At 64.3% G+C, this 26,888-nt stretch overlaps 1 protein-coding gene across 4 annotated transcripts; it reads right to left on the bottom strand.

Annotated features, from left to right (window-relative positions):
* On the bottom strand, positions 1-26,631 carry ELN (elastin). 4 transcript variants are annotated; one of them, XM_063173729.1, is made up of 42 exons: positions 26,436-26,630; positions 19,962-20,015; positions 19,518-19,544; positions 19,325-19,357; positions 17,880-17,942; positions 17,289-17,378; positions 16,890-16,949; positions 16,721-16,786; positions 16,591-16,638; positions 15,621-15,692; positions 15,396-15,422; positions 15,117-15,188; positions 12,545-12,571; positions 12,105-12,170; positions 11,729-11,773; positions 11,509-11,589; positions 11,359-11,418; positions 10,571-10,675; positions 10,446-10,487; positions 9,731-9,868; positions 9,606-9,647; positions 8,222-8,359; positions 8,097-8,138; positions 6,861-6,998; positions 6,736-6,777; positions 5,494-5,631; positions 5,369-5,410; positions 5,037-5,126; positions 4,899-4,955; positions 4,604-4,738; positions 4,472-4,519; positions 3,619-3,762; positions 3,373-3,426; positions 3,097-3,231; positions 2,874-2,921; positions 2,458-2,499; positions 2,203-2,241; positions 1,745-1,771; positions 1,292-1,333; positions 1,072-1,098; positions 930-980; positions 1-333 (listed from the first exon to the last, which is right to left on the bottom strand). In XM_063173729.1, the coding sequence occupies exons 1-42, from the start codon at positions 26,512-26,514 to the stop codon at positions 287-289; spliced, it is 2,823 nt and encodes a 940-aa protein (XP_063029799.1). In that variant the 5' UTR covers positions 26,515-26,630; the 3' UTR covers positions 1-286. The 4 variants fall into 4 exon arrangements, with proteins under 4 accessions (XP_063029799.1, XP_063029801.1, XP_063029800.1 ...); XM_063173731.1 differs by lacking the exon at positions 1,292-1,333; XM_063173730.1 differs by lacking the exon at positions 1,745-1,771.
* Positions 26,632-26,888: the final 257 nt, after the last annotated feature.

Below are 26,888 nucleotides of genomic sequence, written 5' to 3'. Positions count from 1 at the left end.
TCCAATGTGGGGTGCCCCTCATCCTGTGCCCCCCCGGGGGTCAGCTCTGGGGCCCCCAAATCCCGCAGAGAGCGATAGCACCAAGGGGGACGGCTGCTCCCCGCAGTTTATTCCGCGCTCCCTGCCGGGACCGAGGGCCGGGGGGGGCCGGGCGCTGCCGGGGAACGGCCCCGGGATGGACGGGGGGCTCCGGGGCTGGAGGAGAGGGTGTCTCAGCTTTGCTTCGGATTTACATTCTGGACCATGCAGTAGCACCAAAGTTCATGAGGTGATCGGTGACGGAGCGTTACTTCCGCTTCCTCCCGCAGTACTTCCCTGCCGCGCAGCCCGCGCCTGCCATGGCGGATGGACGCGGGTCAGGCCTGCCTCAGCCAGCAGGGATGGGAGCGGCACGGGGCACCCCAAAGGGACGGGACAGGCACGGGGGCACCCCAAAGGGATGGACAGGGACAGGGGGCACCCCAAAGGGACGGGACAGGGACGGGGGCACCCCAAAGGGATGGGACAGGGACAGGGGAGACCCCAAAGGGACGGGACAGGCACGGGGCACCCCAAAGGGATGGGAGCGGCACGGGGCACCCCAAAGGGATGGACAGGGACAGGGGGCACCCCAAAGGGACGGGACAGGGACGGGGGCACCCCAAAGGGATGGGAAAGGCACCCCAAAGGGACGGGACAGGGACGGGGGCACCCCAAAGGGACGGGACAGGGACGGGGGGGACCCCAAAGGGATGGACAGGGACAGGGGGGACCCCAAAGGGATGGGACGGGGACGGGGGCACCCCAAAGGGATGGGAAAGGCACCCCACAGGGATGGGACAGGGACAGGGGGGACCCCAAAGGGATGGGACAGGGACGGGGGACACCCCGCAGGGACGGGACAGACACGGGGGACACGACCGGCCGCTGGAGCTGGGGACCACACTCACCTCTAAAGCCCAGGGCACCCAGAGCTCCTCCGTAGGGCTTGGGGGGCTTCCCTGCAGCGGGAAGGCAGAGCAGGGTGAGCGGGACCCCCACGGGGATATGCGCCCTCACCCCAAAACGCCCCGCGGGGCAATGGATACTCACCGCCGAATCCCAGGCCGCCGACCCCACCTGAAAGGAGAGCGAAGCCCTCAGCACCACGGGGCACCCCCCTTTCTGTGCCCCACACCCCCAGGGCAGCCCCCCGGCTGAGCCCAGCCCCGGGTCCCTCCCCGGCCGTGGCCGCGTCCCCACGAGCTGGCCAGGCACGGACACGGACACGGCCCCGGTGTGTGCTCGGAGCCCAGCTGGCGGTGGGTGGTACCTGGAAATAGCGGTGATACGCCGAAGCCGGGACCTCCAACGCCTGGGGAAAAAGCAACAGCCAGTGACAGCCGGTGACAGCGGTGCCACTCTAGCGTGCACTGGGGACAGCCTGGCTGGGATCCCGTGCTCACTCCAGGGACAGGAGCTGATGCAAAAGCCGCCGTCCCCACCCTGGCACCTCTCTGGCTTCCCAGTGCTCTCCCAGGCAGCTGGTGCTCAGCAGGGAATGGCAGCAGCACGGGGACAGCAAGCGAGGACGAGTGTGGCAGGATAGGGGACACACTCCCAGGCCAGCACCAAAGTGCAGCACTCACCTGGCTGCAGCCCCCCAGCACCAAAACCTGCAGGTGGGTGAGCCCCAGTGAGGGTGGGGAGCGTGAGCACAGCCATGGGAATGTGGATGGGGACAGGCACCGGAGTCACTCCTCCAGCCCCTCTGGCTGTCCCTTACCTGGCTTGGGAGGTTTCCCAGCAGCTCCTGGATACAAGAGTCCTAAGTCAGAGGGGGGCACCAGGGCAGCCCCTGCCCGGACTCACTGCCCCAGGGCCACACCCAGACCCTTCAGGAGGGGCCCAGAGGGTCCCAGGAGGGACCTGCATCTCCACACATTGGGGACAGGGTACAGTACCATCCCCTGTTCCCATGGCAGGGGCAAGGCTGGGGCTGTGGCCCTCAGTCCCTGCTCAGCAATGGCAATCCCTTTGGATCACCCCCTGGGAACAGGGCAGGTGACAAACACAACAGGGGACAGTGACAATGCAGGGTGGGATTGTGCTGTGAGACTGGGAGGGGACACAGGTGACCCACAGATTCCCTTTCCTTTTCATGGCTCTGCCAGCTCTCTGCTGCTGCTGCTGCTCCCTGCAGCCCAGCCCTGGGAGCCCCACTCCGGGCCCAGCATCACTCACCGAGGCCACCAACGCCGAGCCCACCGACGCCAAGGCCACCTACAAGGAGTAGCCCGGGTGAGCCCCAGCAGGGACAGGCAGTGTCCCCAGTGTCTGTCCCACTCCTCAGCCACTCCCAAGTGTGCTCATCTTTTCTCGGGTAGCCCCGCTCCCTCCGAGCCCAGAGGGAGCATCCCTTCAGCTCCAGCCCTGGATGGGAGCATCCCTCTGCCCGCACATCCCCACTGCCTGGGCTCAGCTCCTGCCAGCACTTACCTGGGAGGCCACCAACCCCTGGGACTCCAACCCCAGGAACACCTGCCAGAGAGACACCGTTAGCACCTGTCCCCCACAGCCTGGCAGCCCCGGCTCGGAGCACCCCCAGCCACTGCCCAACCTGCTGGGGTGGCCCTGGCACCCATGCTGGGGGTCCCCAGCACCCATCTCACAGCACCCAGAGGGGCTTCCGCCCCTGTGTGACACATGGAGGAGAAAACTCTCCTCAGCGAGTCCAGGGCAGGGGGTACAGGTGGCACTTGGCACCCATGGGTGACAGCACACCACTTCCCATGCCTGGGCCATCGGGGCAAAGTGAGCATGCAGGGGGCAGGAAGAGAGGTCAGCACCCCAATGGCTGCAGGAGAAGGGTGCCCAGGGACAGTCTGAGGTGGCCCTGGGGCAGGGGTACGTACCGAATTTGGGAGGTTTAGCACCAGGCTGCACCCCTACTTGGGGGATGCCTGCAAAGTGAGTGAGGACACCACGGTTAGGACAGTCACCCCACACCGTCTCATGTGCCACCACCCTCCCCTCCATGCCACCCACATCCCTCCCTGCCACCCCTTCATGTGGCTCGGTGGCTTTCAGCATTCCCAGCCACCGCTGTCCCCAAGCAGGGCAGGACACAGCACATACCTGCCCCAGGAAGGATGCCAGTTCCAGGTACTCCCACCCCTGGCACCAAGCCGGGCACGCCACCAACACCGGGTGCCACTCCGGGCACTCCGCCCACGCCAGGCACCACCCCTGGCACCCCTCCAACCCCGGCACCTGCAGAGAGAGGGGTGAGAGATCCTGTGCTTGTGTGGGATCATGTGCCAGGCCTGGGTGCCCGTGCCCAGCATCCCCTGCACGGGTCAGAGCCACACCAGGGCTGGTAGGGAGCCTGAGGGGCTCCCCAGGCTGACTCACCGAATTTGGCTGCCTTGGCTGCTGCTTTGGCTGCTGCTGCAGGACCTCCAACACCTGGGCAGAGACAGCAGCAGGGGGGGTCAGACCCTGGGGAGGTCTCACAGCAAACCTGGGCAGAGCCCATCCCTCAGGCCCTGTCTGCAGCCCCCCAGGGACACTGCTGAGGTTCTCCTCAAGTCTGTCCTGCCCCCAGAACTGCCCCCACACCAGCCGGGCTGCTCTCACCCTTGCCTTCATCCTCCTCACCTGGGACACCTCCAACACCAGGAACCAGGCCACCTACTCCAGGAACCAGGCCACCTACTCCAGGAGCCAGGCCACCCACGCCGGGAGCCAGGCCACCCACGCCGGGAGCCAGGCCACCCACACCGGGAGCCAGGCCACCTGCTCCTGTAAGGAGAAAGAGAAGGACTGGGCTTCAGCTCGGGAGGAAACGTGGAAGGAGGAGTTGGATGAGTGGGTGGGTGGATGGATTATGAGATGGATATGAGGCTGGATGAGCACTGGTTGAAATGATGGTGGGATGGATGAATGGTTGGATGGATGAATGAATGGATGCTGAGATGGACACATGGATGCTCAGATGGCCAGATGGACAGAGGGGTGGTGAGATGAATGTGTGTGTGAATGGGGAGTGGTTGAATGGATGGTGGGATGGATGAATGGAGGGATGATGAGGTGCACTAATGGTTGAAGGGATGGTGAGATGGATGTGTGGATAGATGGATGGATATGTGGATGCATGTGGAGTGACTGAATAGATGAGTGGAGGAGGTACGGATGGATGGACAGAGAAGGGGACAGATGGACACCGAGGTGGTGGTCTTGTGGCTGGGTGGGCAGAATGGGGGGGTATGGATGGACCAAAGTACGAGAAGATGGTGAACTCGGATGTTCCACAGGGCTCAGCTCACTGGAGAGCAGCCCTGAGACACCCAGAACCTCATCCCACATTCAGCCCTTCAGGGAGCTCGTCCCTCACCCTGAGCCCCAGGGACCCCAGGCACTGCTGGGCCTCAGCCCTGACAGGGGAGCAGCCTGGGGTGGGGATGAGCAGGAGACAGGACAGGTGGATAACCCCAGAGAGATCCCAGCTTACCGTACTTGGCTGCTTTGGCGGCTGCTTTGGCAGCGGCTGCCGGAACTCCTGGGGACAGGGAGTGAGAGGGTCAGGAACGCGTCCCAACAGCACTGCTGGGGACATCCGAGCATCCCTTGGGCACCATCTCACCTGGAACGCCGACCCCAGGCACCAGACCGGGCACGCCAACACCTGGCACACCCACTCCAGGAACGCCAACACCGGGAACGCCAACACCGGGCACGCCAACACCAGGAATGCCAACACCAGGAACACGTCCTGCTCCTGCAGAGAGGTTCAGGGATGTGTCCAAGGGGACAGACTCCACAGCAGGAATCCCACTGACCTCCACGGCACCGGGGTGTCCCCACCTCTCCTGTGTGCCAACACACCTCCTCCCTCCCTGGGACAGCCGATGGTGACGGTGGTGACAGTGGTGACTCACCGATCGCCGCTGCTTTCGCTGCAGCCTTGGCTGCGGCCGCTGCTGCCGGGCCACCAACTGCGGGGACACAAGGGACACAGTCAGGGACCTGCTGAGGCCAGCATCCCATCAGCGGCTGCTGACACCCCATCTGCTCACCTCCAACACCAGGAACAGCACCAGGAACCCCAGGCACACCAGGAACGCCAGGAACACCAGGAACGCCAGCGATGCCAGGAACGCCAGCTCCTGCAGGGAGCAAGATGGGAGAAGTCAGATCTGGCTGCATTAACAGCTGAAAGGTTGGGCCAGTTCCAGCTCTGTCTCATAATCATGGCTGGGAGAGAAGAGCATCCACAGCCACTACCAGGAGAGACCCAAGCAGGGCAGGAGAGGGATCAGTTCTGTGTCTTGCCAGACCCAGTGGGAGGCATTCCAGGATCCTACCAGGTTCTGCAAGGCAGTGACCATGGACCCCTCGCAGCACGTACCGTACTTAGCTGCCTTTGCTGCTGCTGCTGCCGACGGCACCCCTGGGGACAAGGGAGACACGGAGCCTCAGCCACCATGGCCCTGCAGAGCCGGGCCACGGGGACAGGGCTCCTGGAACAGTCACCTGCCACCCCGGGGACACCTCCGACACCGGGCACCGCCCCGGGGACACCTCCGACACCGGGCACCAAGCCAGGGACACCTCCGACTCCGGGCACCAGGCCGGGGACGCCGCCCACACCGACACCGGGAACGCCGGCGCCTGCGGGGACACGAGGGGACAGATCAGAGCTGGCTGCAGCAAGAGCTCAGTGCTGGCACTGCCATGGCTCGGTGTCACCATTGTGCCCCAGAGAGTGGAGCATCCACGGCCTCATGCAGGACAGACCCCGGCGGGGCAGGGCAGGGCAGGGATCGGCCCCGTGACTCTGCCAGCGATTGCCTGGAAGTCACCGGCACAGGGAGCACAATGACCCTGATCCTCACAGGGCCCAGGCTGCTCCTTGTCATAGGGACAGCAGGCCTTGCAGCCAGACAGGCCATGCAGGAGCTTTGTCCTCATGGGACCCTGCTCAGCTGGGCCATCACAGAACAGAGCACCCTCTACTGAGTTCCTGCCTGAATTCCTGAATCCCATCCATCCCTGGGCATGCAGAGGGATCTTTTCTACAAATTATAAAAGAGAAATGGAAGAGAGGGACATCAGTGATTCAACCTTTAAAGGAGAGTTGTTATTGACCATGGCTCCTCCTGGGGACCCCCAGGGCTCTGCAGTGAAGATGGAGAAGAAGGTCCTGGCACCTGGCCAGGTACCAGCTGCTGGCTCTGCCTTTTGGAGCAGCAACTGGAAGCCAGTCCTGCATGGAACCTCAGGGCCAGTTGTCCATGTGCACAAGCTCCAGCTTGGGGTGGTTATGGCTGCTGGACACCTGGGTCTTGCTAGACCCAGTTGGATGCACTTGATAGATCCCAACATTCCACCACAGTTTGGAGGACAGTGACCCTTGGAAGGAGTTCCTGTGCCACAAATCCCTGCCCTAATGGCAGAACCACTGAACCTTTGGGCAGCAGGCCTTCCATCAGGTGGAAAACAGATTTGGTACGAAATCTAAGAATTCAGTAAAATCTAAGGCCATGAATTGGGGCTCATTGTCCACTTCCACAGAGCACCATGAAGAAACCCAGGAGAGGGAGAAGGTTCTCCCTGCAGATGGAGGCAGGCCCAGAAGAGCAGCCAGGAGCTGGGCTGAGCATTCCCCATTTCCCCTCAGGAGTGCTCCCAGGGCACAGCCGGAGGCTGGGCACCCCCGTGTGTCAGGGCAGGGCGGGCAGGGTCCCGGGGGCTGGGGCCCCTCGCAGCACGTACCGTACTTAGCTGCCTTTGCTGCTGCTGCTGCCGACGGCACCCCTGGGGACAAGGGAGACACGGAGCCTCAGCCACCATGGCCCTGCAGAGCCGGGCCACGGGGACAGGGCTCCTGGAACAGTCACCTGCCACCCCGGGGACACCTCCGACACCGGGCACCGCCCCGGGGACACCTCCGACACCGGGCACCAAGCCAGGGACACCTCCGACTCCGGGCACCAGGCCGGGGACGCCGCCCACACCGACACCGGGAACGCCGGCGCCTGCGGGGACACGAGGGGACAGATCAGAGCTGGCTGCAGCAAGAGCTCAGTGCTGGCACTGCCATGGCTCGGTGTCACCATGGTGCCCCAGAGAGTGGAGCATCCACGGCCTCATGCAGGACAGACCCCAGCGGGGCAGGGCAGGGATCAGCCCCGTGACTCTGCCAGCGATTGCCTGGAAGTCACCGGCACAGGGAGCACAATGACCCTCATCCTCACAGGGCCCAGGCTGCTCCTTGTCATAGGGACAGCAGGCCTTGCAGCCAGACAGGCCATGCAGGAGCTTTGTCCTCATGGGACCCTGCTCAGCTGGGCCGTGACAGCGCAAAGCAAGTCCTGCAGAGCTCCTGCCTGAATTCCTGAATCACATAATTCCCAGGGCACATGAAGGGATTTTTCTACAAATTATGGAAGAGAAATGGAAGAGAGGGGCATCAGTGTTTTAATCCTGTAATGGGTGCTGCCATTGACCATGGCTCCTCCTGGGGACCCCCAGGGCTCTGCAGTGAAGATGGAGAAGAAGGTCCTGGCACCTGGCCAGGTACCAGCTGCTGGCTCTGCCTTTTGGAGCAGCAACTGGAAGCCAGTCCTGCATGGAACCTCAGGGCCAGTTGTCCATGTGCACAAGCTCCAGCTTGGGGTGGTTATGGCTGCTGGACACCTGGGTCTTGCTAGACCCAGTTGGATGCACTTGATAGATCCCAACATTCCACCACAGTTTGGAGGACAGTGACCCTTGGAAGGAGTTCCTGTGCCACAAATCCCTGCCCTAATGGCAGAACCACTGAACCTTTGGGCAGCAGGCCTTCCATCAGGTGGAAAACAGATTTGGTACGAAATCTAAGAATTCAGTAAAATCTAAGGCCATGAATTGGGGCTCATTGTCCACTTCCACAGAGCACCATGAAGAAACCCAGGAGAGGGAGAAGGTTCTCCCTGCAGATGGAGGCAGGCCCAGAAGAGCAGCCAGGAGCTGGGCTGAGCATTCCCCATTTCCCCTCAGGAGTGCTCCCAGGGCACAGCCCGAGGCTGGGCACCCCCGTGTGTCGGGGCAGGGCGGGCAGGGTCCCGGGGGCTGGGGCCCCTCGCAGCACGTACCGTACTTAGCTGCCTTTGCTGCTGCTGCTGCCGACGGCACCCCTGGGGACAAGGGAGACACGGAGCCTCAGCCACAATGGCCCTGCAGAGCCGGGCCACGGGGACAGGGCTCCTGGAACAGTCACCTGCCACCCCGGGGACACCTCCGACACCGGGCACCGCCCCGGGGACACCTCCGACACCGGGCACCAAGCCAGGGACACCTCCGACTCCGGGCACCAGGCCGGGGACGCCGCCCACACCGACACCGGGAACGCCGGCGCCTGCGGGGACACGAGGGGACAGATCAGAGCTGGCTGCAGCAAGAGCTCAGTGCTGGCACTGCCATGGCTCGGTGTCACCATGGTGCCCCAGAGAGTGGAGCATCCACGGCCTCATGCAGGACAGACCCCGGCGGGGCAGGGCAGGGCAGGGATCGGCCCCGTGACTCTGCCAGCGATTGCCTGGAAGTCACCGGCACAGGGAGCACAATGACCCTGATCCTCACAGGGCCCAGGCTGCTCCTTGTCATAGGGACAGCAGGCCTTGCAGCCAGACAGGCCATGCAGGAGAAGTGGCTGGGTCTCCCAGCAGGTGTCTGGGGGGGCACTGGTCAGACTGGGGAGCCGACCGCCTGGACCTGCTGGCACACATCAGTGCCACACGGACAAGCACCGGGTCACTTTTGCAAGGGCTGAGTGTCAGAGGGCTTTGTCCTCATGGGACCCTGCTCAGCAGGGCCACCACAGCACAGAGCGACCTCTGCTGAGTTCCTGCCTAAATTCCTGTATCCCATCCTTCCCTGGACATGTAGAAGGATTTTTTCTACTAATTATAGATGCGATGGGCATCAGTGATTTAACCCTAAAGGAGACCTGCCATTGACCATGGCTCCTCCTGGGGACTCTCAGAGCTTCACAGTAACAATGAGAGAGAAGGTCCTGGGACCTGGCGAGGGAAATTCTGGCTCTGTCTTTTGGAGAAGAACATGGACCCCCCCAATGCAGTGTGAAACCCCAGGCCAGTTCTGCCTCCTCCCTTGGCCCAAGCTCCAGGCTGCCCTCCTGCTTGGCCATGACCCTTGGCCCTACTGTAGCTCCTTGGAGATGGTTATACCTGATGGATCTCACCATCCCACCTCATATAGGAGGACAGTAACCCTGGGAAGGGCCCCTCTGCCAGGAATCTCTGCCCGAATGGCAGCAACACTGAGCCCTTGGGCAGCAGATCCTGCAACAGATCAGCTGCTGGAAATGGATTTGGTACAAAATCCAAGAATTCAGTTAAATCTGATACCATGAATTGGGGCTCATTGTCCACTTCCACAGAGCACCATGGAGAAACCCAGGAGAGGGAGAAGGTCCTGCCCTGCAGATGGAGGCAGGCCCAGAAGAGCAGCCAGGAGCTGGGCTGAGCATTCCCCATTTCCCCTCAGGAGTGCTCCCAGGGCACAGCCCGAGGCTGGGCACCCCCGTGTGTCGGGGCAGGGCGGGCAGGGTCCCGGGGGCTGGGGCTCCTCGCAGCACGTACCGTACTTAGCTGCCTTTGCTGCTGCTGCTGCCGACGGCACCCCTGGGGACAAGGGAGACACGGAGCCTCAGCCACCATGGCCCTGCAGAGCCGGGCCACGGGGACAGGGCTCCTGGAACAGTCACCTGCCACCCCGGGGACACCTCCGACACCGGGCACCGCCCCGGGGACACCTCCGACACCGGGCACCAAGCCAGGGACACCTCCGACTCCGGGCACCAGGCCGGGGACGCCGCCCACACCGACACCGGGAACGCCGGCGCCTGCGGGGACACGAGGGGACAGATCAGAGCTGGCTGCAGCAAGAGCTCAGTGCTGGCACTGCCATGGCTCGGTGTCACCATTGTGCCCCAGAGAGTGGAGCATCCACGGCCTCATGCAGGACAGACCCCGGCGGGGCAGGGCAGGGATTGCTAGCCCCAGTTGGATCTGGTTCTGAACCCAGGCAAGTTTTTGGAGGATGTTGACCCTGGGCAAGGGCCCCTCTGCCAGGAATCTCTGCCCAAATGACAGCAACACTGAGCCCTTGGGCAGCAGATCCTGCAACAGATCAGCTTCTGGAAATGGATTTGGTACGAAATCCAAGAATTCAGTTAAATCTAAAACCATGAATTGGGGCTCATTGTCCACTTCCACAGAGCACCATGGAGAAACCCAGGAGAGGGAGAAGGTCCTGCCCTGCAGATGGAGGCAGGCCCAGAAGAGCAGCCAGGAGCTGGGCTGAGCATTCCCCATTTCCCCTCAGGAGTGCTCCCAGGGCACAGCCCGAGGCTGGGCACCCCCGTGTGTCGGGGCAGGGCGGGCAGGGTCCCGGGGGCTGGGGCCCCTCGCAGCACGTACCGTACTTAGCTGCCTTTGCTGCTGCTGCTGCTGACGGCACCCCTGGGGACAAGGGAGACACGGAGCCTCAGCCACCATGGCCCTGCAGAGCCGGGCCACGGGGACAGGGCTCCTGGAACAGTCACCTGCCACCCCGGGGACACCTCCGACACCGGGCACCGCCCCGGGGACACCTCCGACACCGGGCACCAAGCCAGGGACACCTCCGACTCCAGGCACTGCCCCAGCACCTGGAGGGAAGCAGAGTAGTCAGACCCCCCACAAACACCCCACTCTGCCACAGTGGGGACGTGGTCTGCCCCAGGGTCACAGGAGTCTCTTGGGCACCAGCTTTGTGGTGGGCTCCTCACTCATCCTAAAGCAGCTCCTCAGGGTACCTGGGATCTTCTTGGGAATTTTATTCCCAGCTCCTTACGCCCATCAGGCTACTCAGGATGTTGGGGACTCCCAGGACCCCCCAAGGTTGTGGCTATACATCTCAGCTGCCTCAGACCTGGCATGTTTTCCCTAAATGCCCCAATGTGTGATTTGCTCCTCACTTTTCTCCCACAGAGCAGTCAAACAGGGAGCAGTGGAGATCTGCATCACCAGGAGCATCCCTCACTAGGGAAGGACAGCTCAGCACAGACACCAAGTCCTGGCCACCCCACTGGCACCTGGCAGAGCAAATCCACATCTCATGGAGAGACCGCGTGTGAAGGGCATGCTCTGCCCCCCGCCAGGCTGCTGCATCCCGAGGGGCCCTCAGCCCTTCAGCGCTGCTGGAACAGCTGCTGGAGCTGGGACAGGGCAGGGACAGCACCCCATAGAATGGGATAGGAGCTGCCAGGGCAGCTGTGGAGCCGCACAGCCCCTGGAATCGATGCACGGCCCTTCCCTGTCCCGAGATGTGTCCGAGGCAGCAGGAACTCACCAAAAGCTCCCGCCTTTGCCGCTGCCTTTGCTGCTGCCGCCGCCGCTGCCGGTCCTCCGACTGCCGGGATTGCAGGAGAGAGTCAGGGATGTGGGATAAGGGAAGGAAACCCTCCCCGAGCCCCAGGGCAGAGCCCTCTCATCGCCTCACCTCCAACTCCTGGGACACCGCCGATGCCAACACCGGGTGCAACTCCTGGGATGCCGCCAACGCCGGGCAGGACACCAGCTCCTGCCGCGGGGGACAGGATGGTCAGCGGGGACACGGGGACACAGCCAGCACCCCCGGGGCTGAGAGGGAGGGAGCAGGGACAGGGAGCAGCTCCCTGCTGGGGACGTGGGTGGTGTTTGTGCCGCAGAGGGCGACTCACCAAGTTTTGCTGCTGCCTTCGCTGCTGCTGCCTGTGCTCCGACCCCTGCGGAGGGACACGGGCACTGAGCCACCCTGGCACCATTCCCATCTCAGCTCCCCCACCCCACAGGGACCCTGGGGACCGGGCACTCCTGCCAGCGTCCGTCCCCCTCTCCTGCGGGAGGTGCTGCTCCCGGCCCGGCTGTCCCTGCGGGAGGTGCTGCTCCCGGCCCGGCTGTCCCTGCGGGAGGTGCTGCTCCCGGCCGCGCTGTCCCTGCAGGCCGCAGGCAGCCGGGCAGGGCCCAGCACCCGTCCAGGGCCAGCAAGGGGACAGGGTGGAGTTCCCCTGCCATGGCCGTGCCACTCCCCACCCCGGGGCTGCGGGCCCAGTGTACCTGTCCCGGTGGGGTATCCTGCCTTTCCTGCCAGGAGGCCGGCTCCTATCCCGCCGGGCCTGAGGCCTGCAATCACAACACAGAGTAGAGCCACGTCAGGCATCAGCCAGGGGAAGGACAACGAGACAGACGGAGCAGCCCCCTTGGATCTCCTGCTCCCCGCAAGTGGATGCCAAAGCCAACTCCTCCCCACTTGAGATCCCAGCTCAAACATCCCTGCCTGAAGCTGGAGTGGCTCAGGACATATCCTAAGGATTGACAGCTCCCAGGAATGCCAGGAGAGTTGGGTTCCCAGGCTGGTCCACAGCCACCACGGGTAAGGCATGAGGTCCCCGGTGGGCCACCTCGCCCTGGGAGCAGGATATCCCTCACACCAGCCCGAGGGTCAGTGGCCACGAGGTCACGGTGGAGCCACGAGGAATGAGGACACAAGCACTCACCATTGGTGTAGGGCAGTCCATAGCCACCTGGGGACGAGAGAAGAGAGAAGAGAAGGGGGGTTAGCACCTGGCTGCTGCTGGCCCTGTCCCCTCTGCCCCACAGCGTGGCCCCCCCTCTGCCAGGGCCCTGCAGCACCGGCCCAGGGGCTCCATCCATTTGCGACAGTGAATCCTCCGGGATACAAACCCCCGTGCTGGAGCTGGGCCAGGAGATGCTGTTCTCCCTCACCTTGGAAGCCGTGACGGAAGGAGCCGCCCCTCTGAGCCCAGGCCGAGGGCTGTGGCGCCTGGAGCTGTTGTGCAGGAGCCTCCCATGACCCCGCTCCAGCGAGGGGTCCCGCGGGAGCCCCGCGGCAAGAGCTGTACCCAGCTGGCTGCACCCCGGCCAGCTCGGAGGAAAGGCTTTAATTGGAATCAGGGCTTGGGAGCCTCGGCTGAAACGTGACCTCGTTAGGAGGTCGGTGTGAAGGGATGGGGAGGGATTATGGGCTGGGACATTGTGGCCAGGGAAATGTCTCCTTGCAAAAGAGCCGGATCCCAGCACTCGGAGTGGTGGGGATGCCCCTGACTCAGCACGGACCGTGGGCTTGGCACGGGGACAGCAGTTCCCAGCTCCCATCACTGCTGGCTGCAGCCCGAGGCCATGGGCTGCCACATTCCTGGGAGGGACACCTCGAGCTGCACAGGGTGGGGGGTGCCTCCAGCAAGGGGGCCATGGGCAGGGATATGGCTGCCTGCAGCCAGGATGGAATTACTCATGGCACGGCATCTCCTTGAGCACTGGACTCCATCCCCTCCCAGCAGCCAGCATGTGGGGACCAGATTTCCTTCCATCCTGCCAGGCAATCCCACATCAGCACAGTGGTGCTGGCAGGCAGAGGCTCACAGTGAGCTGTGCCAGGTGTGCCCCACCTTGAGGGCCACCCTTGCCCATCCAGGGGCACCTTATCAGCACCTTGCTCGCCATAATGCTGGGAAAGGGGTGACACACATGGAGGTGACTCCAAGGGCCAGAAGTCCAAGCCTTGGATCTCCAAGGGTTTTGCTGGGTCCAAGTCCTGCTCCCCACCACCCCCAGCTGGATGGGAAGGCAGCCCCTGCCCATGCTGTATCCATGGGAATGTCACCAGTGAGCTCAGGCCCTGCACACACTGGGGCTCTGCATAAACCAATGTCACCCAAGCACAGCTGGACACTGGGGAGTGGTCCCCATCCCTACAGCATCAATGGGACCCTGACCTCAGCCACAGCTTCAGACTGAGCCTCCAGTGAGGTGAGTGACCCCCAGGCCACCTCCTCAGTGGGACAGCCCAGGAGCAAGTCATCTAAAGAGATGATTTTCCGCTGAAAATGTTGTTTGTCCCATTGTCCCTCTTCCCCTCTCAACCTGGACCTACTGCAGTGGGGACAGTGCAGGGGACAGCCCACGTGTGGCATCCCCAGATCCACCCATAGCATCAAGGCAAGAGCCTCCACAGCCAGCAGCACAGGCTGTCCTTGCACTGCCAACCCTGAGCCCTCAGAGGTGACAAACTGGCATCCCCCAGCACCCCAGGAAGGTCTGGAGACACCCCCGTGGTGCTGGTCCCTATCCTGGGGCTGGGACCTAGACAGGGTCCACGGGCAGCAGGGCCAAAGCTCCTTAAGGATCATAACTCTGCTCTAGTGCAGCAAACAGGAGAGGGCCAGGATCCCTGCTGCTGCTTGTGGCCACAGGCCCTGCTGGGGGCAGCCAACAGAGCTGCTGGGGCTGGAGCTGGGCTGGGATGTGCTGGGCTGGGATGTGCTGCCTGGGGTGGGCTCCTCTCCCTGAGGCTCTCCTGCCTCCAGCAGCTTGTTTGGATGCACGGGGATGGGGCCCTGCCTGCATGGGGCTGCCCTCCTCCTCAGGGTGCACTGGGGAGCAGTCAGGTGGCAGCACGGCCCCTGGGGGGCACAGAACCTGCCACTGTCCCTCCATGGGCACGGCTGCCCGGGGACAGGCAGAGCTGGCACTCAGCCCAGGGCTGGGAGGGGAAGGTGCCCAGAATGGCCTGGGCTGGCAAAGGGGTGCTGAGCTTCCCCAGGCTGACCTGGGCTGGGGCTGAGCCCTGTGCAGGTGGGCAGCGGGCACAGAGATCTGTCTGGAGCCCCCAGCAGCCTCAGCTACAGCTCCTTGAGCCAGGACACCTGGCCCAGGTGAATGCCAGGCCCAACCCCAGGAGCCACAGAAACAGGGCTGTGCCTTGTGCCAGCAGGAGCTGGCAGGGACATCCCAGGGTGGCGTGGCCCAGAGCATTTCCCCAAACGTGACCCTTCCTACCTTACACAGCCAGGGGAGGCACAGAGGCACAGCACTGTCCACACGAGCGGGGGCAATGCTCAGATCACCCCAGGAGCTGCCCAGGGTGCCACAGGCAGGGCACAGCAGAGCCCCCAGCTCTGTCCTGCTGTCCCAGGGCCAGCACGGGCACTGCCAGCTCCGGGGCACTGCGGGCACCGTGCCTCAGGCCTGGGGAACGGCACATCCTCCTCCTGGCTGCTGGGGATCCTGCACCCACAGTGAAGCCACTCTGCTGGCTGTGGAGCTTACCTGGGAGCTTAGGAGCTTTGATGGGATAACCCAGAGGGACACCGGGCTGCTGACCTCCAAAACCTCCCAGTCCTGCAAACCAACAGCACACGCTCACCTGGAGCCCGCGCCACAGCTGCCACCAGTCCCGGAGGGAGGGGGGTGCCCCAGGGCACCCTGGCACAGGAGAGGGGGTGGCTTGGGAAGCCCTGAGGCATCTTCTGGTGTGGGGAGACCTTGGCTGTGAGGAAGAGGCTTGGGAAGGAAGAGAAGGACATGCAAGAGAGATGGGGCACTCACCGGGAATTCCTCCAAAGGCTCCAGCTCCTAAAAGGAAACACAAAGACACCTGTGTGAGCCCTGGGCTGCTCCTGGAGGCCCAAATTAACCTAAGTGGATTCAGCCATAGGTTGGCTTCACTGCCAAGTGCCCTGTAGGGCTGTGATCCCAAAGGCTGGGCTGGAGTGCCGAGCTGGAGCCAGCCCTGATCCAGCCCCAGTGTTCCAAGGGGAGGAGGGGACCTACCTGGGGCTTTAGGCTTGACTCCAGCTCCAGTGGGGACCCCGGGCAGCACTCCCACGCCAGGGAAGCGAACACCTGGAGCAGAGAGCAGAGGGGTGAGCTGGGGCCTCACTGGGGATGTTACTGCTACCCAAGACCCCCACAGCCAGCTGCCAAATCCCTGTCACCATGGCACCCTCATCCTTGGGGTCTTGCTGGCACTGCCCTGTGCCAGCTGCCAGCACCTCCAGCTGCCAGGAGGGGTTTGCTCCAGGCCTGGAGCTGCCCGTGGAACAGACTGGGAGCCTGCAGGGGACATGGCACTCAAGAGGGGTCCCACTGGTGACAGCAAAGCCCCAGCCAGGCCTGGGCAGTGCTCCCTGCCCTGCTGATGCTCGGTGGCCTGGGGCCAGACAGGGCTCTCGAGCCCTCCAGGGCAGCAGACAGTCTTGTGGCCTTGGAATCGTTTGGGTTGGATTTTTGGGTTTTGAGTTTCCTTTTGGTTTGGGGTTCTTTTTCCCCTTCTTACAAATGTCTTTCATTATAACTCGAGCATTTTCAGACATGGAAAAGACATTCCTGACCAGCAACACGCTTCGGACAGTGTCGAAACATCTTGTTTTCACAAGTTTTCCTCCCCCAAATTACTTTGCACTGAGGAATTCCTCTCTGCCGCCACCTCCCCCTCCTCCCCTCGGCCACTGTGCCAGCTCCTCTCCCAGCGCTGGTGCTGCCTGCCCCCGCCACGCTTGGCACAGGATGGAGCTGCCGGGTCGCCCCGTGCCTTTGGCACGGTGGAAATGTCACTGTAGCCTCAGCCAGGGGGTTTGGAAGCTGTGGGGAGCAGCAGGACACAGGCAGGCGGCAGCGCAGGGCGCTCTCCCCACGGGGGTGCTGGCAGGGTGGGGAACCCTTTGGAGTTGGGGTGCTGCTGGCAGGGTGGGGAACCCCTCGGAGCTGGGGTGCTGACAGTGGGGTGGGCACCCCAGCTCACCTGCGCCGGGGAGCACGCCACCCGGAAAAGCTCCAGGAATCCCAGCACCTGCAGGCAAAAGAGATTCAGGGATGAGGGGCCGGCTAGAATCGCTCCCCTCCCCGGCCCCCACGCCGGGGCCGTCACCTACCTGGTATTTTAGGGGGTTTCCCTGCCGCGCCAAGGCCGGGCTGCACCGCGCCCGGTACCACGGCACCTGCGGGCAGCAGAGAGCCCTGAGCCCCGGCCCGGCTCCTGCCCACCCCGGGGACAGCTCTGCCCCAGGCTCGGCTCTGCTGGGAGCGAGGGGTATTTCCTACCTGTGGAGACCCCGAGGCCACCAGGACCACCAATTCCACCCACGCCTCCAATGCCAGCACCTGGGGGCATTGGGAAGAGGGGTGTACCTGCGGCTGGCTGGAACGGTGCCAGAGAGGGGACAAGCTCAAGCTGGCCCTTGGGGGGGTGAAGGGGACACCCTGAGGCAGTCCCAGGGCTGGGTCCCCCATACTGGGCACAGGGACCAGGCAGTTGTGTGGCCTGTGCTCCCGGGGGCTCAGGTTTGGCCAATTCCCCACGCCTGGGACCCTTGGAGTCACTGGGGAGCCCAGCGAGAGCATCAGCTCTGGCTCCAGGGGAATCTGTGCTGGCCCAGATGCCCAGGGGACACCCCTGGGGGCTGCCCGAGCCCACCCTGCCCAGACCCCCCCAGCACTCACCAGCTTTGGCTGCAGCCTTGAGCGCCGCGGCCGAGGCAGCTCCCGGGAACGCCGCCCCGGGGAAGGCTCCGGGGAACAGACCCGCAGCACCTGTGGGGAGAACAGCCAGCATCAGCACCCCTAAACTGCCCAGAGGGCATCCTGCCCCTCCGTGAGCACAGGGGCTGCTGAGCTGTGGGGGCTGCGTGGCAGTGCCAGGGCTGGCGTTAGGCTGGGCAAGGTGGCGTTAGCAGGCACTGCCCTGTCCTGCATCCCCCAGATTCGCACTCCCATCCACATCCCACCTGGCACCCACACCTGACACCCCTGCAGTGGGTGCTGACACCCCTGCAGGCACTGTCCCTCTGCTGCTGGCCCTGCAGGGACCCCAGGTGCCTCCTCTCCTGCAGGGTCACCCCACTGTGGTTGATGCCATCATGCTGGGGGCCCTCGGGGCCGCCTGCTGGGTGCCTGTGGTCCCTCAGGTCTAGGAAGGGCACCCAGCCCAGATGGGGGAGAGCTGAGGAGGTGGGGACAAGGGATGTGCTGTCCCCAAGATGGGTCTCTGGGGACATCACCCCAGGAGCAGGGGGGACAGTGGTCAGTGCTCACCTGGCTGCAGGCCAAGGGGGCCGAGTCCCCCAAGTCCTCCGACCCCCCCAAGTCCTCCGACCCCTAGGAAGAGAAGCGGGGTGAGCTGGGATGTGGTTGGGCCCAGAGGGACAGAGGAGTCCCTGTGGCACCGTGGGGATGGGAGAACAGCCCAGGGACGGGCACAGGGATGGGTGACAAATGTCCTCGCCAGCGCTCGGGTCCTCCATCCCGTCCCTCTGCCTCACCCACCCCCCGTCCTGCCGGGCCACGGGGGGACAGAACCAAAATGTTTATGGCTGAGGAATGAGTCCCTGGGTCTCCGGCCAGCGCTGCCTTCCAACATCTGGGGCTCATCAGCCCTCGCTCCCTCCAGGCGCAAATTCCGGAGCCGCTGGCTCCGGGCGCGGGCCCCGCTCGGCTGGGCCTCGGCCGGGCCTCGCAGCCGCCCCGCGTTTGGTTTTAATTACGCCGAAATAAAGGGCCTTGTTTTTCTTTCCACGAGCTGAAATCTGAGCAAACGGAGGCTGTCAGCCCCTGCCTCGGGCTGCAGCTCCCACAGTGCAGCCAGGCACGCTTGGGGGGCCGGGGGTGTGGGGTGGCCCTGCCCTGGGCACAGCGGGGACCCCCGGGGTGGGCACAGGGGGACCCCAGGGCCTGCCTGAAGCAGCATCAATCTCTCCATGGGGATCAAGACACCGGGCACAGAGTGCCAGGACAAGGGGGAGTGGTTTGAACCAAAAGAGGAGAGATTTAGATTCAATGTTAGGAGGAAATGCTCTGCTCTGGAGGTGGGCAGGCCCTGGCACAGGGTGCCCAGAGCAGCTGGGGCTGCCCCTGGAGCCCTGGCAGTGCCCGAGGCCAGGCTGGACAGGGCTGGGAGCACCTGGGACACTGGGAGGTGTCCCTGCCATGGCAGGGGTGGCTTGAGATGGGCTTTAAGGTCCCTTCCAACTCAGGCCATTCTATGATTCTGTGATTTCCCTTGGCCCCAGGTGCTGCATGTTCAGTCCCTGCTGCCCCAGGCTCGGTGCCCTCTAGCTGCACATCTTCCTGCCAGCATCTCCCCTCTCTCCTGGTGATGTCCCCTCTCCCCAGCATTCCTAAGGCAGGCAAAGCCCAGCGTGGGCTGCAGGAGCCTCTGCAAAAGCTGCTTGGCCCCGATGGCAGGCAGGTGGAGGCACTGCCAGCCTCCCACCAGGACACTGGCTCCTGCTTTGCATCTCCTCCCGCAGCCCAGGCACAGCTCTACAGGCAGCAAGCACCCCCAGAGGGTGTTTGGGGGGCAGGGGGCAGTGCTGAAGCAGGGTGTGGGAGGAGGCTCCTGGAGGCTGTGGCAGGATTAGTGTGGCAGGGCAGGGCTGGGCGTGCCTTGGCCATGGGGAAGCAGTGTGAGGGCAGCAGGGGTTGGGAAATGTCCCAGCCACTGGCCTGGGGGTGGTGAGAGCCAGGGAAAGGCTTCTTACCTGGTTTGGGAGGTTTTCCTGCAGCCCCGAGTCCTAGGGGAGAGCGAGGGCAGGGAGAGGGGTCAGAGCCATCCTCCCACTGAGCGTGCCCAGGCAGGGCACACGGGGGACAGGGCAGCCCCCTGCCCATCTCCTGGGCATCCTGCCCCTCTCCCCAGCCCAGCACAGCCTGTCAGGGGGGACCAGCACTCACCTGCTCCCAAACCTCCAACTCCAGCACCTGCGAGCAAGGGCAGAGTGTGAGCACTGCCCCGGGAGCCCCCAGCACCCAGCCAGGCCCCCGAGGGTCCCTGGGGAGGTGGGGGGGCCACACGGCTGTCAGGGGTGGGACATCCCCCCTGTCACGTCCCAGGATTTTAGCTGAAGGTCTGGGGACAGGCTGTGACCTCTGAGCACCTCCCAGGCAGGGTGTAGGTGCCAGCCCTGGGCAACCCTGGCACTGCCACCCAGTCACGTCCCCACACTGTGGGGCTGATGCTGAGTCCATGGTGAGCAGCCAGACAAGATGTCCCCATGTCACCTGATCCTGGCTGGCAGCTCCCCAGCCTTCCATGGTGTCTCAAAGGCACTCGAGGCCCCCCAGGCACCTGCCCATCCTTGCAGATGCCCCCTCCCAGTGGTGCCTGGGCCCCCTTACCTGGGAAAAAGCCTGCTCCTGGGACTCCCCCTCCCGGGATAGCACCAGGAACCCCTGCAGGAGAAGAGAGCCTTGTTAAAATGCCCCGGAGGCCCAGGCAGGGAGGCAGGGGGCTCCTCCTGGCTCCCCTGCTGCTCCCTGCAGAGGAGTTGGGATGTGCAGCTCGCAGGCAGGTCCCTGCCTCTCCTTGTGACAGTGTGACAGTGGTGGCAGGGCTGGAGGGGCCCCAGCTGGGACCCAGGTGTCATTAGGAGCTGGCCTGCATGGCAAGGAGGGACATGGGGCTGGTGCTGTCCAGCTGTCCCAGCTCCTGCCCCATCCCACAGCCAGGGCTGTCTCCATCCCCTGCAGCCTCAGTGGCTCTGGGGGTGGCTCTGGGCACAGCCAGGGACCCGGGGCTGTCCCAGTCCATCCCCACAGTCCCTGATGGGCCCAGCCACACCTGAGCATCCTCTGGGGCTGCCCCAAGGATCCCTGGGTGTGTCCTGCCTGCCGAGGTGCCAGTGGGAAGAGCCAGCTCAGGCCAGTGGCACTGGAGTGACAGACTGGGGGGCACACTGCTGAGAGCCATGGGACTCCCCTGTGTCCCTCTGCCTGTCTGTGTGACACTGAGGTCACCACCCAGGTCCCAGCACTTCCCAGAGCATCTCAGCTCATACTCAGAGGCCACAGGAGGGTTTTTTGGCTGTTTTGTACTCTGGCAGTGCCACATGTCTGCTGCAGGCCACCAATGCCACCAGGCTGCCCCCCTGGCTGGCCCCAAGCTCCAGCAGGGCCCTGGGTGGGCTGGGGACTTGCAGGTGGGCTGGGGACAGGAGGGGCTGCAGTGCACAGGGAAGGGCTGGGGACACGAGGGGCTGCAGTGCAGAGGGAAGGGCTGGGGACACGAGGGGCTGCAGTGCACAGGGAAGGGTTGGGGACAGGAGGGGCTGCAGTGCAGAGGGAAGGGTTGGGGACACGAGGGGCTGCAGTGCACAGGGAAGGGTTGGGGACAGGAGGGGCTGCAGTGCACAGGGAAGGGTTGGGGACAGGAGGGGCTGCAGTGCACAGGGAAGGGTTGGGGACAGGAGGGGCTGCAGTGCACAGGGAAGGGCTGGGGACACGAGGGGCTGCAGTGCACAGGGCAGCTCCTCTTCAGGCAGCAGGAGAGGGGCTGTGGTGGGGTTTGCAGGACAGAGCAGGGCAGGGGGGCTGCCAGGAGGGTGTGGGGGGGCTGCTGTGGCCACAGTCCCTGTGGGGAGCTGCAGCCAGCCCTGGTGCCTGCGCTGCCACAGGGGATGGGCTTCAGGGGGCACTGGAGACCCTGTGGGGGCCCGGCTGGCACCTGAGCACCTGCAGGGGCCTCCCCAGCCCTGGGAGGTGGGGGCAGCCCTGGCGGGGCTGGGCAGTGCCCAGGGGCTGGGCGGGGCTGGGCAGGGCAGTGCCAGCCCCCGGGGGGACAGGCAGCTGGCAGGGCTGGCACACCGCAGCACATTGTGCTGCACATCTGCAGATGTGGGGCAAACTCTGGGGGTGTCCCCCACACTGTGCCCCACCCGTGGCAGGGATGGGGGTGTCCCCTGGGCCCTGCTCACAGGTCCTTTCCACCCTGGCACCTGGCAGAGATGCCCAGGCCGCCTGGATCCACCAGGACACCCCCGTGTGTGACAGGGGTGTCGGGCAGTGCTCAGGAGATCAGGGACAGGGCATCCCTGGACAGGAGGGGACAGGAGGGGACCTGCACTCAGCCCTCTGGCCCAGCCCGGCCCGGCCAGGGGGACAGAACGGCTCCTTTTCCTTTTCCTTTTCCTTTTCCTTTTCCTTTTCCTTTTCCTTTTCCTTTTCCTTTTCCTTTTCCTTTTCCTTTTCCTTTTCCTTTTCCTTTTCCTTTTCCTTTTCCCGGCACGTTTCCCGCCCACACCGCCCCCCCCAGCCTGGAAAAACACAACTCCAGCTCCTGCCTTGTTTCCCAACAATCTCCAAGCGTCTGCTCAGTGCCAGTTCTCCCTCCCTGCCGCTGGGAGCCGGAGCCAGGCATGGCCAGGGACCCTGGGGCACGGCCAGGGACTGTCCCCACCCGGGAGGGGCTGCTCAGCCCCCATCATCTCCCCAGCCTCAGCCCCCCAAAACCAGGCAAGGTCCCTGGTGCTGGGGTGGCCCGGACTGACCTTCCCCACCCCTCTGTCACCCTGTGCCAGTGCTGGAGGCTCCCAAGGAAGCTGGGACAAGGATTTCTCACAGCATCCCTGCAGTGTGGGGACCACAGAAATGTCCAGGTGTCACCTGCCTACAGCCACAGCTGCCAAAGTCATCCCTTTATCACCATCACCACCCTCCAGGGGCACTGGGGGTCCTGCCAGGAGGGTCCCACTGTTGTGATGCTTTTACAGCTCCCTCCCCAGGCACCATCCCAGAGAGAGGGCTCCGTGCCTGGACACATCTGGGAGGGCTGCGGAGGCTGTGCTGCTCTGTCTGCTGCGCCTGCCCACATCAGGAGGTCAGCAAGGCCTGGCAGGAGGTGGGATGGCCTGGAGGCAGTGGCATGGGTGGCTGGGTGGTGATGCCATGTGGCTCTGGGGGGACAAACCTTTCCCTCAGGAGCTCTTCCTGACCAGCTCTGCAGCCAGACCTGCACTGCCCTGGATGCTCCTTCACAAGCTGCTCCCCCAGAGCCCAGCCTGGGGCTGTTCCCTGGTGCAGGTACTGCTGGGGGCTCTCTCCAGATCCCCCCAGCATCTCCAGTCCCTCCCCCTGGCAGCACCACTGAGCACAGGTGTTGGTGACAGCCCACACACTGGTGACACCGTGACCACATTGGGCTCTGGCCATCACTTTCTGGTCATCTCTGTCCTTGCCCAGCCTCAGGGCCAGCAGCCCCCAGCCCAGTCTGGGGTCTGTGTGCTCCCATTTGTCCTCTCCACTCATTCCCTTGGCACAACAGGGAAGGGGAGACTGAGTCAGCAGCTTCCCAGCGCTGAAGGAGCTCTGTGCTGCCTCTGCTCTGAGCCTGCCAGGACCCTGGGAAGGGGAATTTCCTGGGCTCCCAGCCTGTCTCCAGGGCTGGGCTGGCTGTGAGCCTGTATCCCACCCCAGGGACGGCTTCTCAATCCAGGGACCAGAGAATTGGCAGCCACTCGTGCAGCCCCAGCTGTGTCAGGGTGTGAGCCATGGAGGTGCTCAGATCGGGTGTGGAGTCTCCTTGTTTATGAGAATGGGACATTTCCCCCCCAGCTCCATCCACAGGTGTGGATATCCAGGCCGTTCCCCTGCCAGAGCTGCTTCCGATCCCGTTTGGATCAGCCACACCGTTCCTATCTGCACCAGTGCCTGCAGCTCCCTTCACGGGCCAGAAATGCAGAGGATTTCTTTATTCCATAGGTTTTGAGACCGAGGCCAGGACGGAGAATCCAGCACAGCACATCCTCACCCCTCACCCCTCTCTGCCCATGGGCACCCGGAGGAGCCTCAGTGCAAAACCACCGACATTTCCCCTCTTCCCTCGTTCCGCTGTTTTCTTTTTCTTGGGAGAAAGTTATGGAAACATTCAGTCTCCAGGCGACTTTGAAGCTGTGCTGCATCCCGGGCCGAGCTCGCTGGTAGCAGCTCGGGGGAGCGGGGGGGCTGGGGCCGGGCCTGGCTCCTCTCCAGCCCCCCTGAAGCTCCAGCTTTCATCTGCGAGCCCGGCGGGCGAGCTGCACCCTGCCAGCTGCGAGGGGAGGGAGGGGCAGCCCTGCAGGCCAGGCTCCGGCTGGGAAGGGGACATGCCATCCCAGCCCCGCCCTGGGGACCCTGGCTCTCCTCAGAGGGTCCCCAAGCCCCGGGCCAGGTGCCACCACAGCCAGTGCTGCCCCTCTGCACCCACCCGAGCTGCTCCCTGTGGGCCCAGAGCTTGCAGGGCTGGGAGATCCCCAGAGCCCCTCTTGTCCCTCCTTGGGGGTGTCACTGCTGGGGAATCCCCTGTGCTCCACACAGGAAGCACCGAGGGATGGATGGAAGCACCGAGGGATGGATGGAAGCACCAAGGGATGGATGGAAGCACCGAGGGATGGATGGAAGCACCAAGGGATGGATGGAAGCACCGAGGGATGGATGCCCTGCTCCAGATGCTGGGACAGGCTGCACTTGGCACCTTTAGGGAATCACAGCACCTTCCCCCTGCAGTGACCAGTGTGCAGATCCCCACAGTGCCAGCACAGCTCTGCTCCCCAGGGGCAGATCCCCAGGGGCTGATCCTGATCCTGACCTGCTGCTGGGGGTTTCCTGAGTGCTGCCAGCCCAGACCCCTGGCACTTCTCTGAGGTGACAGCCTGGGTATGAATCCCTCAGCTCTGGGATGTCTCAGGGTTCCCTCTCCTGCCAGGCTGATTTGGAGCTGCACTGGCAGCCGGTGCTGGAGGACAGAGCCCTGAACATCCCCAGCACCCTGGGACCCCCCTCACCATGCCAGCATGCCACCATGCCTCTGTGCCAGCTCTGTCCCCAAGGGCTGGCACTGCTCAGTCCTCCATGGGAGAGCCTCCCGTGTCCCACCAGCACTGGGACCATCTCCAGGGTCAGCTCACCTCTTCTGTGAGCTGCTTCCCAAAGCAGCAACACCCCTGGGGACTGAGCCAGGGCCCGAGTGGGGCCAACAGTCCCAAGCTGCTCAGGAGCTGCTGCAGGGTCTCACCCGGGGTCCAGATTCCTCCAGAGATGGTCCCAGCTGGCCATGGCTTGAAGGGTCAGAACAAAGCCAGCCTCGACCACCAAGCCACATCTCTCAGTGCCAGAGGTGGAGAGTGCCCAGGACTGAGCACATCCCATCCAGCACCCTGAGCAGGATTAGGCACCAAGAGCAGCTCGACTTCCCAGGCAGCTCCAGGCTCTGGGGTCCCACTGCCTGCCCAGCTGGGGCCACCCCGAGGCTGGAGTCTGCAAGCTGCAGGGCACGGGCAGGTGGAGCTGCTGTCCCCTTGGTGACAGGTGGCTGTGGCTGTCCTGGTGCCCATCCAGCTCTGGCACTGCCCACAGCATCCTGCCCCCTCTTCTCCTCGGCTCCTCAATCCTCTCTGTCCAACAAACCCCGCACGACAGCCCCGGCACCGACCCCGCGGCTGATGGTGGCCCTGCCCATCACACGCTGTCCTTGTCACAGCCACCCGGCTCTCCGGAGGTGACTGTCCCCTCCCTGGTGGTGCTGTCGCCTCCTCCAAGCCCTCTGCCCAGTTTGGCCACTTCAGCGGGGGCTCTGAATCTGTGCTCAGCCCTTCTCCCCGCCTGGGTGGGAGTTCAGCCTCCAGTCTGAGCCGAGACAGGGGCAGGTCACCATGCAGGCATCGGCTGCGCTGGCCGGGCTGTGTGACACGGCCGGGACACAGAGAGAGCCCTGCGCTGGCCGGGCTGTGTCACACGGCCGGGACACAGAGAGAGCCCTGCGCTGGCCGGGCTGTGTCACACGGCGGGACACAGAGCCCTGCGCTGGCCGGGCTGTGTGACACGGCGGGACACAGAGAGAGCCCTGCGCTGGCCGGGCTGTGTCACACGGCCGGGACACAGAGAGAGCCCTGCGCTGGCCGGGCTGTGTCACACGGCCGGGACACAGAGAGAGCCCTGCGCTGGCCGGGCTGTGTCACACGGCGGGACACAGAGCCCTGCGCTGGCCGGGCTGTGTGACACGGCGGGACACAGAGAGAGCCCTGCGCTGGCCGGGCTGTGTCACACGGCGGGACACAGAGAGAGCCCTGCGCTGGCTGTCACCTCCCCGCCCCGGCCGCGTGTGCCACACCTGCGTGTGCCCGGGCTGAGCTGTCACACGGCGCTGGGACAGGGAGCCGGCGCTGGTGGCGATGAGGGCGGTGTGCGGGCCCCGGGCGCCCCCAGCCCGCGGTCGGGGTGGGTCGGGGCGCTGTGCAGCTGCAGCAGCCCCGCGGCTGTCACGGCCACACACTGAGCGGCCGCTCGCACACAGCGACCGCGGGATGCTGCCACCCACCCACCGCCCCGAGCTCCCGCTGCCACCGACCGCGGGTCACAGCTGGCACCTCCCCGGCCCCGCGCGCTGCTGAGTCCCATGGGAGTTTGGTGGTGTCCTGCCTGCGTGTTCCTGAGCCTCTCATGCCCCCAAACCTCTCATGTCCCCAAACCTCTGGTGTCCCCAAGGCTCTCACCAGGACACCCTCGCAGCTCCCCCTGACAAGCGCGTGGTGCAGCGGTGCCGTTACCGACTGCCCCGTGTCACCAGCCTCGGTGACATCCCGTCCCAGCCGGGCATGGCACAAGCCACCTGTCGGTTTGGGGAGCAAAGAGCCCTCAGGGAGGTGGCACCGGGGCCTGCCCACGCACCCTCGGGGAGGCAGGCAGGGAGGGTGGGTGCCTGTCCCTGCTCGGGGCCGGGCAGCCGGAGCAGGCGAGGGGGTGCCCGGAGGGTGGGGGTGTCGCAGCCCCGGTGCCCCGGAGGGTCCCCGCAGGACCGGAGCGAAGCTGGCCGGGCTACGGAAGGAGCCTTCCGTTCCTTACCTCCTTGCTGAGTAGCCGGGAGGATGGAGAGGAGGAGGAGGACTCCGGGGAGGAGGGGTGCAGCTGCCTGCCTTGCCATCTCTTGAAGCAATGCCCCCGTGCTCCCGCGGGCTGTGTGTTTTATCCCAGAGCTGCTTAATTGTTGCTTCCAAGGATGCGAGGGGAAGGGGAGGGGGGCGAGGAGGGAGGGGAAAGGGAGAGGGAGCGGGGGGAGAGGCACAGGACACTACGTCATGAGGAAAGGCCAAACACACACGAGCCTCTCCCGCCGATTGGACTGCCTGCTCGGGGAGGGTTTTTTTCCTTTCCCCCCCCTTTTTTTTTTTTTTTTAATTTTTTTTTTTTTTTTAATTCCTCGCTGCTCTCTCCAAGGCGGCACGTCTCTGCCAAAAAAGCTGGAAAGGGGGGGAGCTGCCAAGGCCGGCGGTGGGGGAGGACGGGGGGGCTGCTCCC

Source organism: Melospiza melodia, chromosome 21, assembly GCF_035770615.1.
Source record: "Melospiza melodia melodia isolate bMelMel2 chromosome 21, bMelMel2.pri, whole genome shotgun sequence".
Lineage (NCBI taxonomy): Eukaryota > Metazoa > Chordata > Aves > Passeriformes > Passerellidae > Melospiza > Melospiza melodia.
Note: the sequence above shows the minus strand (reverse complement) of the source record. Positions and strands in the feature narration are given on the sequence as shown.

Coding starts and splice junctions, on each gene's coding strand:
- ELN (XM_063173729.1), bottom strand. CDS start 26,514: ATGGCAAGGCAGGCAGCTGCACCCCTCCTCCCCGGAGTCCTCCTCCTC. Junction 10,676..11,358: donor GGCAAAGGCGGGAGCTTTTG/GTGAGTTCCTGC, acceptor GCTTCCCTCCAG/GTGCTGGGGCAGTGCCTGGA. Junction 5,411..5,493: donor AGGTGTCCCCGGGGTGGCAG/GTGACTGTTCCA, acceptor CCTTGTCCCCAG/GGGTGCCGTCGGCAGCAGCA.